The 9,742-nt window shown below is 41.8% G+C and overlaps 1 protein-coding gene across 1 annotated transcript; it reads left to right on the forward strand.

Annotated features, from left to right (window-relative positions):
* Nucleotides 1-376: 376 nt before the first annotated feature.
* On the forward strand, nt 377-9,721 carry sgcg (sarcoglycan, gamma). Its single transcript, XM_067245638.1, has 8 exons — nt 377-486; nt 3,909-4,103; nt 4,951-5,055; nt 5,765-5,852; nt 6,583-6,702; nt 7,685-7,757; nt 8,080-8,203; nt 8,325-9,721. The coding sequence occupies exons 2-8, from the start codon at nt 3,909-3,911 to the stop codon at nt 8,490-8,492; spliced, it is 873 nt and encodes a 290-aa protein (XP_067101739.1). The 5' UTR covers nt 377-486; the 3' UTR covers nt 8,493-9,721.
* The last annotated feature ends 21 nt before the right edge of the window (nt 9,722-9,742 follow it).

A 9,742-nucleotide genomic window follows, 5' to 3' on the forward strand; every position in this document is an offset into this window, starting at 1 on the left:
AGCTGTTTGAAGGACCAACTCCCTTACTCTAAGTGAAAGCCATAGCTGAACTCTCAAATTAGACCCGAGCCCATGCCATGGCAGTGACTCACATTGGCATGCATGGAAGCAAAGGGCAGAGACCAGATTCCAGACAGAGCTGTGTTTTCTCTGTTCCCCTCGGCACACTATACTCAAGTATCCATCCCGCTGTCAGAGCAGTACACACACACACAAGGACTATATGAGTAGATGATCAAAAGATGAGGGGCAACCCAAGGCGGATAGAGGGAGAGAGGAACATTGAATATGCAGGAAGTGGGAGCGCCGTCTCGTGGTGATTGGTCGGGGAAGTTCCACGGCTAGATTTATGGCACGCAGCTGTTGAGCGTCTGACAGACGTCCGAGAACTGTGCTGCTGCTGCTCCTGTTGCTGCTGCCTCCGGTACGCACAAGCTCTGGTAACTGCACAGGAGCTGTGAGGACACTGCGCTCCTGCACACAACGGTAAGGCAACATGCTCTTTCCCCTGTGTCTGCACCGTCTTGTCAGTTCAGTGCTTTGTTACTTCGCTGCTCTAAAGTGTTGTTTTGTTTTTAAGACTTTAATATCTTTAATGTCTAAAGTTGGACCTGTGTGTGTTTTCGTCTGTGGGCTGTCTACCTCGTGTACTATGTTTTTTGTTGCCGTTTGTTTTTCTTCACCTCACAAAGGAAAGCCCTTATTTGGGACTTATTTGGAAGTTACTGTTCCTGTGGTCTTGTGCTGTTCATGGTTTGACCCTACATGGCTAAAAGAGATAGTAATAAGTCACTCTGTGTACTCTCATGAATGACTTACATCCATTTCCCCTTTGCGCACTCTTACCATTCTGTTGATTAGACTTTGCTCATGCTGTGTCCTGTGGCTCTTTTTAAATTTAGTACACAATACCATGCCCTATTTTTAGAAGGGGAAGCATTACAGCAGAGGGGCGACATGAAGACATGCAGCTCAGACTGAAAGACAAACTTCTAGTAGAGAACCCTGGGCTTGCCTTCCGATTGGCTCCACCTGTCTGACAGCTCACATATGAGCTCCTTTGAGTATTGTTCTTCTCCAGCTGTCTATGTAAGTGCATATCCTCCAGCTAACAATTTGAGAAAGTAATTTCTAACTTGGTACAAGGCTCTGGAAGTTCTGCTTGGCATTTGATCAGGTCAAACTGAGGTGGGAAGAGAAGGCTGTATTCTCAATTACAGTCAGACCCTGGTGGTTTAAAGCAAAAGGAATACACACTTGTGCTTCATCAGCCATGAGTCATCATGGGAGCTGCAGTCAGAGAAGATTCCTAGTTCAGGGTTAATAGAAAGGGTGTCCCATGATAAAGAGGTACTGGTTAAACCCTGCGATACTCCTCATCTCTGAACAAGGGAGCCATTAAATAAGCAGAAGTCTTCAGCCATGTGTTTTCAATAATCTTTCTAGTTACAGGACCCAATACTTCACTATGTGCAGCAAAGGTGAGGTAACAAAAAGGCAGCAAAAAGTATTTTGGTCATATCAAACCTATTTAAAGAGGAATTTGTCCTTGCGGTGCAAATGCAAACTTGTTTCAGGAATGTTTATTTGGGTTGCTATGGCAAGGTTGGGCTGTGGCTTGACTGGTGTATCTGAAACTAGAGATGTGGAAGCCTTTTAAAGATGCAGTCTCTCTCACACACACACACTCATTTTAGCAATAGATTGCTGTTTAATGCACCTGTTTAAATTAATTAGATAGTGGGGAAGTGTTCATTACCATCTCAGTTCAGTTGACATTCCAGATTTACTCAACCCAGTTCATTAATTTACTTAAACAGCATTGCATGTTAATTAAGTTTTAATGGTATGTATGTTAATCATAGATACTTCACAGGTTTCCGGTCTGAAACTGGTCTTACCATGTGTGTGTACATTTGAGTTCAAATGAGGCAGAATTTTGCTTAAACGCTCAACTCAGTTATTGCGTTTTTTGGCAACTGTTGCTGAAATGCAGGTTGTTGTTATGATCTTGGTCTGAGAGCCGAGTCTAATTGATAATCTTAATGAGCAGCGTTACCGCGGATACTAACCATTTCTCATACAAAAAGGTGGTCCTTATCAAGTCCCCTCTCTAAAGGTTTCGCTCGCTTTCTCATTTTTAACCAACATTATTTGTGTTGTTGTGGAATAAGGGCTATTCATCAAGTCCGGGCTGTGCCACTGTGACAGGTCCTGTGGAGACCTGGCTTCTGCCAGGGAGAGATACTCTGGAGCTTTTATGCCAACACGCTTGTTCCCTATGTTTACCACAAACAGCAGGAAATGAGCTGTTTGGAGCTGCAGCGACTTGGCGTTTATCATCGTCTCTGTTACATCTCCTCAGGAAGACCCAAGCATGGAGCGTGTGCGCTTTTTCAATCCATTACGTTGACATGGTAACCAGGATATAGTGCTGAGGGTGCAAAATGCAGGTGTTCATTAAACATATATTTACAGGTCTGTTTGATCCCTGAAACCCTCCAATAAGGGGTTTGTAGCTTCTTTTTTTTCATGCATATAAAAATCTTCAACTTTTCTAAAACTGGATGTGAACTAAAGAACACAGCTACATCACTACCAAAGAAACGTCTTGGTAACCTTGTTATTATTAGATGGAAAATTACAATGAGGAGGTGTGTTAGCTGAGCATCTGTTGATGTCATAGAAGAATTACAGTCCTGAATGAGAAGTTGCTCCTTAAACATGATTGAAACCATGTTTATGCTGGCCAAGAGACACAGCATCTGTCCATATGTAAATCACACAAGCTGCTAGTCCCATCCCAGCCTGGTGTGAATCACTGGTATAGGAGACTGCTGTTTGTTTACTTTCACTGTGACAAAGAAAGATGTCACAGCAAGTGTATAAAGTGAACAGAGGTACCTTTCGGGAATCGAGACGCTCGTTTTGCTTCTATATTTAGTGGAAAGGTGTCTGCCATACTTTTGTGAGTGTGGGCACAGCATGCATCTCATAAACAATGGTTCAAGTCACCACCATTGTTATTGTTCTGCTTTTACTACCACATTCAGGCTAGGATTCATAACAACAATCCTCTTCCAGAGGGCTTTTGTTCCCCTTCTATCCAAAGTCATGTCTTGTCTTCTGGCATGGACTTGAAGAAAAGAACATTTCACCGTTTATAACTATTATTTATTCGTCATTCAGATCTGACCTGTCTCCGAGGCCCCGGAGTCTGAAAAGCTTTTCTGCATGCTCAGCCATGAGAATTTCCTGTAGCTCCTTATAAAAATCTATTACTGTGGTTTCAAGTTATGTCTGTGTCATATGATCCATCCATTCGGAACAGGGGAAACGCTTTCAAACAGTTTGAGGCCAAACACACAGATCCATTCGTCTTTGCAAGGAGAAAAACAGAGCAGTCTTCTCACCAATGCGTTTATCCTTTATAACATGCATCAAGTCAGGCGTGCGAGCAAGCATTCATTACTTAAGAAAGGATTCTGTTATGATTCATACACGCTGTGGTAGATTGCAAGAGAGCGCAAGGGTTAAGGTTGTAAGAGAAAAGCCAGTGTAACAAGTGGGCGTTCTCTCCCTCTCTATTGCCCTCAGCCAGAATTGTTGGAAATGTATTCAAGTTTTCCATCAGTGCTTGAGCCAGATATCCCCCAGATCAGAGCATGAGCTAATGAAAAAGACTGTAAAGAGCAGACACTGTGCGTGACACACTACCCATAAAATGATACAGTGAAGTAGAAGGACATAGAAGATTGGGATTAGTGTATCGAGTACGTATAGTACAAGTTGTGTAACGTAGGCTATTTATCATACAGATGCTAAAGACCACAGTGTTTGCAGTTCATCTCTATGATACACTATCTCTGTAAAAAAATAAGGTGACATTTCATTATGTTCACTGACAGATGGTCCGGGAGCAGTATGTTGCCACCACCCAGGGCCCCGACGTGGCGTCCCCGGTGATCGACCACATCTACAAGATCGGCATCTATGGCTGGAGGAAGCGCTGCCTCTACCTGTTTGTCCTCCTGCTCCTCATCATCCTGGTGGTCAACTTCGCTCTGACCATCTGGATCCTCAGGGTCATGTGGTTCAACACGGTAGGACTGACGTCGGCGGGGACGGCTGTGGATTCTATCGTTGGCCGTAAACAAAAGACGGTCGTAGACAAAGGAAGTCGCACACAAAAGACGGACGCTCAAAAACGTGTTTGTTGTTGATACATGTTGCTCCCGCTGTGGTTAATGATGTATTTAATATCCAGTATTTCTGGTCATGTGGCTTGTTCATGGGAATGGATGTGTACTCTCATGAGGTCAACAGTCATAGCCAAGGTTATGAGCTTGCCTTTTCTGGTGAAATCAACATCTGAGCATGAGCCTCACTCCAGGTGGCCAGTGTGGCTTGTATGATACCCTTCGCAATCCATGTGTAGGAGGAGCAGACATAAATCCTTCCTGGTTCAGCCAGTGGTCGTGGAGAGCATGGCATGTCTTTGACAGTTGCCATAGCCTCATTGCACCCTGAGGGGCAAGACACTGGATTTATCACAGTTTTTCCATTATAATCTCCATCATATAAGGCATCATTGCCTCCAGCCTGCCAGGCTTAATGCACATGCGTTATCAATTATTTGTTTATTTTTGATTTTACACCTCTGGGGAGTTTGTTTCATGCACTGAAACTGGATCATTTCTCCATTTGTATTCACCCGCTCATAATCATCAAATTTGTGGAGTTGGAATGAGAGAGATGTTGGTACATTTTCCCTTACCAAGATTGAGCCTGATCCAAGATTTTTTTAAACAACAACATTTCAACATAGAATGTCCATTAAAGGGGTTCCTATGTAGTCATGGATTTTGTGTTTCCCATGAAGGACTGTGGGTCACCGCCATGTCTTGTCTGATCACAGTGCTGATCTCTCTACTGTGGTTGTCATTTCAGGAGGGGATGGGATACTTGAAAGTAACATCCGATGGGGTGCGGCTGGAGGATGGGGAGTCTGAGTTCCTCTTTCCCCTGTATGCCCAAGAAATCCACTCTAGAGAGGTATGGTAAACACCCAGGAAGACACACACACACACACACACACACACAGCTCCTCAAGCACCTACACAGAATGGGTTTGACATTGAATTCAACAATCTGTCAGGTGGAACTCCTGCTATCGGGAAACAATTGCTATTAAAGTTGATTGTTTGTTGAGGGCAGGGATTCCGCTAAATTCAAGGTAATTGCATGCATCCAAGCAATTTTCCTTGGGTGTTATGTTTGGAAGCTGCATTTTCGACAGTCGTAGCAAAGCTGAGAAATGCGTTGAAGTAAACATGCTTTGGCAGGCCCTCTGTGCACACAGAACAGCAAGTTCCGTATTAACCTTTTGGATATTTGCGGTGAGAAACAGTTTATCATGCTCCCTCCAACAGCAGATGGGAACACTTTGCTGCAGTTGTTTACATGTTTTGGTTTTCCCCCATAGTGCTGTGTTTCCTCCAGTTCTGTCTTTATGATCTTCGTTAAAAATGCAGTGTATTCTGCATTTATGACTGACACTTTTACCGATGCTACAGTTTCTAATGAGATTCTGGGTTTATTGATGTACAACCTGTATCCCTTGGATTGAGGTATATTTCGAAAGAGTATATTAGCCCTCCAGACTAGAATTTTCGATTTAATTTAACAGTTGGTTTTTCCATTTGATATCTGATAGGGATGTACATTTTTTGTAGGATGTTTCTAACTCCCAGCTTTTTTGTAGGACTTGTCTCTTTTAGTGCACTCATCGGAAAATGTTTCTCTCAATGCCCGCAATGACAATGGAGATGTTACAGGAAGCCTTTCTGTGGGTAAGAAGGCACACACACACTCACACATAGGCAACGTTCATAAAATGAATCAAACACAAGTGTTTGATTCAATACCAAAGGATGGTATTAAAATTATATATGAGGTCTACAGCAAAGTCATTCATGGAACTTTTCCTGCAGCAAATTCTAATCTGAGATTAACAGTGACAAACAACACATCTATCCTGTCATAATTTGTCAGACTCCCATTAGAACCCCATTTAATCACTCATTCCATTTTCCACCATAAGTGTAAGTATGGCCTATCTATTACACAAAGACCCTAAGGCTTACCAAGACTGCTATTTGTGCACTTTTTACGACAGTCATACAGGGTTTGTACAGCAGTGTACCATAATGAGATGGGTAATAAATGGCTAAATTGCACTGGCTAACAATCCTGTTAGAACATGAAATACAAAGGACATGAAGAAACTACTGTATATGTTCCCTGTTGTTAGAGACTTGACCAGACCAGGTGGCCTGTTTCCACTTAAAGGCAAAGGCCACTCAGAAAGATCGTTCAATCCTGACCCTAAGAAGTAATTATTAAGGCTAAGCAGTGCCGGTCCTAGCACATTTGGTGCCCTAGGCAAGGTTTACCTACACCTCCCCCCCCCCCCCCCCCCATGGGTGAAAGTATATTTTACATGAAAATACTTTCAAATGTTACACCAGATCCTAATAATACAGTCCTCTTAGTCGCTCAACTTTGATATATTTGTTCCAGGACCAGGTGAGGCACATGGACACACACCAAATTTGGTTGTCACCTCCAACAACGACAAGATGTTGTTTTCTGCTAATGCCAAAGAGGTAGTGGTCGGGACTGAAAAGCTACGTGTCACAGGTACATCAATACCTACCTCCACAATGTTGTTTATGTTGTTTACTGTATGTTTGCAGTTAGTCATTTGATCTTGTCTTGGAAAATAATAAGAAACAGGTCTTTCATATATTGTAATAATTTATTATCATGCCATTTGGATATTTGTCAAGTTTATGAGCCAAGGTGTCTTTGAAAATGAATAGACCTCATTCATCTAGAAATGACAGGACTGTGTCAGAAAGATGTATTTTCAATTAAAAAGCGTATAATTAGATCAGATTTGCCACGTGCTGAAATAAAATCTAACCAAATGCTGAAACGAGGATTACAACAACAGCAACCTTTTCCAGATCAAAGTTGCCTCTTTTCTCCTTAGATGTCTGGTTTGTGTGTTGATGGGAGGTCAATGACCTCATGCTGTCAGGGCTAATTAGCAGAGTAGACTGTCCACTTATAGATTCATTATTTTGGGGGTTCTACACCCAGTGACTGACAGACAGTGATGGTCACTTTTTGTGAGCATGGCGCTAACGCTCTAAGAAACAGAACCTTCTTACTGTATACTAAAGCATCGACAAATCAATGCATGTCCAGGGACTTAAAGCTAAAGACTAGTAGCATTGACTAAAATACTCACCTCAGGTATGATAGATCACATAACCTCAAGCCAGCTTAGTATTGCTACCCTGCATGCTACAATTGGCCCAGGCAGAGGGTAATTAAGATGTCATTAGTTACTAAGGGGGCTGTCATCTCCATAATGAAATCCCAGTAAACACTCTGTCCTTCAAGCCTGCTGGTTGGAGGTGACTGAGGCAGTGCACATGTAATCCTCCTCCAGCTAACACCAGTTGGCATCCATCTAGGGAACCAGTTGGTTGCTGAGACACATCCACCCAGCTGTAATCTGGTCTACACACAATGCTGACATTCATGGGAGAATGTTGCCTGCCTACCTCAGGATGACCAACATTTGAACCCACTCGTCCATCTTTCTCCTCAGGTCCAGAGGGGGCTTTGTTCCAACACTCAGTGGAGACGCCCCTACTGAAATCGGAGCCTCTCAAAGATTTGCTGTAAGTGTCAAGTCCATTTGCTGTTGTTGAGTTGGTGCACTGCACTGTACGTGTTCGATAACTGAAACTTTGCCCACCTGACATTTCATGCTGCTCAGCTACTGAGAGTCATGTAATACAATGCTGTTCATATTTGTTTCAATGCCGCACAAGGAGTTCTGACTGGACACCAAGAAATATTCGAGAGTGGCCTTTGTGCAGCATACAAATGGCTTTTTTGCTGACGGTAAATGTGGAATGAGGATAACGTGCACACAGTCATGTATTGTATAAGGATGATAAGGCATCTTCTGTTGTATTTTTCCATCCTGTGTTTTTTCAGAATGGAGTCTCCAACACGGTTTCTCAGCATGGAGGCACCAAAGGGGGTTAATATCAAAGCTCTGGCAGGAAACATCGAGGCTGCTTCCAACATGGATGTTCTGCTGCACTCTAGTGAAGGACTGGTGAGATGACAACATTATTTTGTGTAATAAAGGAGACCAATATAAAGTAAGTAGTTTCACAATTCTCATCAGTCTGACTTATGTTTTGGACTAATCCCTTGCTTGTCTTGTTTCTGTGTAGCTGATATTGGAGGCAGAGACAGTGCGCATGCCGAGGCTTCCCAAGTTTGAAGGAGGGGTGTCTGGAAACGCTCAGGGGCTCTATGAAGTGTGTGTCTGTCCCAGCGGCAAGCTGTTCCTGTCAAAAGCTGGACTCACCTCTACCTGTAGCGAGAGCCAGGAATGCTAACTACAGTATGTGTATATTATACTTATGCTGATATACATACACAATATATACTGTATATTGGGTAACATGATCAAAATAATCATCTAAAAGCACAATATATATGGAGAAAAATGCCAGCTGACCTGCAGAAGTTTTGCAATTTGGAATGGTCGTCAAAAAAGTTAGAATTTGGTGCATTTGCAGCCAATTAACTATTTACTTATCGAGCTCAATACGAAAAATGTTAACAGTTAAAAGTGTCTTACTCCTACACTGTGGCTGTTAATACCAGCTTTTTTGCTGTGATTTTTTATATTTACAGTATTTTGGCTGGGCAATGAGGAGCTGGTTAACAGCTTACATCCTATGCAATATGTTTTTTTGTGGTGCAATAAAGTAATTTAGGAACTATTGTATGAATGTGTGTTTATATGTAGTGTATAATATTTGTTGGGGGAGACAAGCATGATAAGACAAGTCTAAGTCTGGTTTGAAAAAATAGATTTTTTGTAAGGACAGCTGAGGCAGAAAATATTGGATTTATATTTATGTTTCACCAATATTCAAACTATATGTAAGGCTGAGTCACTCATTTCATCCTGTCGTGACTCAGCAGATTGGTAATTAAAATGTATTATTTTGTGCTGCTGGTCCATCAACTTTTAAGAAGTTTAACACATTTTACTGGGTTAATACATGGTCCTGCTTAATATTACAGTCCTGATTAATTTTGCCTGCCAAGGTAGTAGTTATAGTAAATGTACTGTGCAGGTAAACTCCAGCAATTTGCAGGTTGCTAAACAAAGTACTATCAAATGTAGTTATGACATAGTATCTTAGCCAACAGCTAATAGTTGTAGATGACTGAAAATTTGGGAAGTGATATTGCCATGTCCATTTTTTGTTACCTTCTTATTTTTTTTAATTGTCCTGTGTTTTAAGCAAGTACCAAATTACATCAATCCAAGCTCACTTGTGGCCTTTGTTATACTTCTTGTTATGGACAATGCCATGTATTAATTGCATTAAGTCACAGCATCATGGTGACATCATAATGTGTTACTCTTGGGATTTAATTTAAAGCTATGTTACAGTAGGTAATGTGTTGTGTGATTGTATTCCAATCATGGTTTTACATTTTAGTGTTCAGCTCTCTACACTGAAGATGTTCTGATGCCAAAATGCAAACTATGTTATCTTGTCTGTTTTGTAATTTTCATGGAGACAAATAAAATGTACTATTCTTGTAACATTTGTGTCATTTATGTATG

Source organism: Osmerus mordax, chromosome 11 (genome assembly GCF_038355195.1).
Source record: "Osmerus mordax isolate fOsmMor3 chromosome 11, fOsmMor3.pri, whole genome shotgun sequence".
Taxonomy (NCBI): domain Eukaryota; kingdom Metazoa; phylum Chordata; class Actinopteri; order Osmeriformes; family Osmeridae; genus Osmerus; species Osmerus mordax.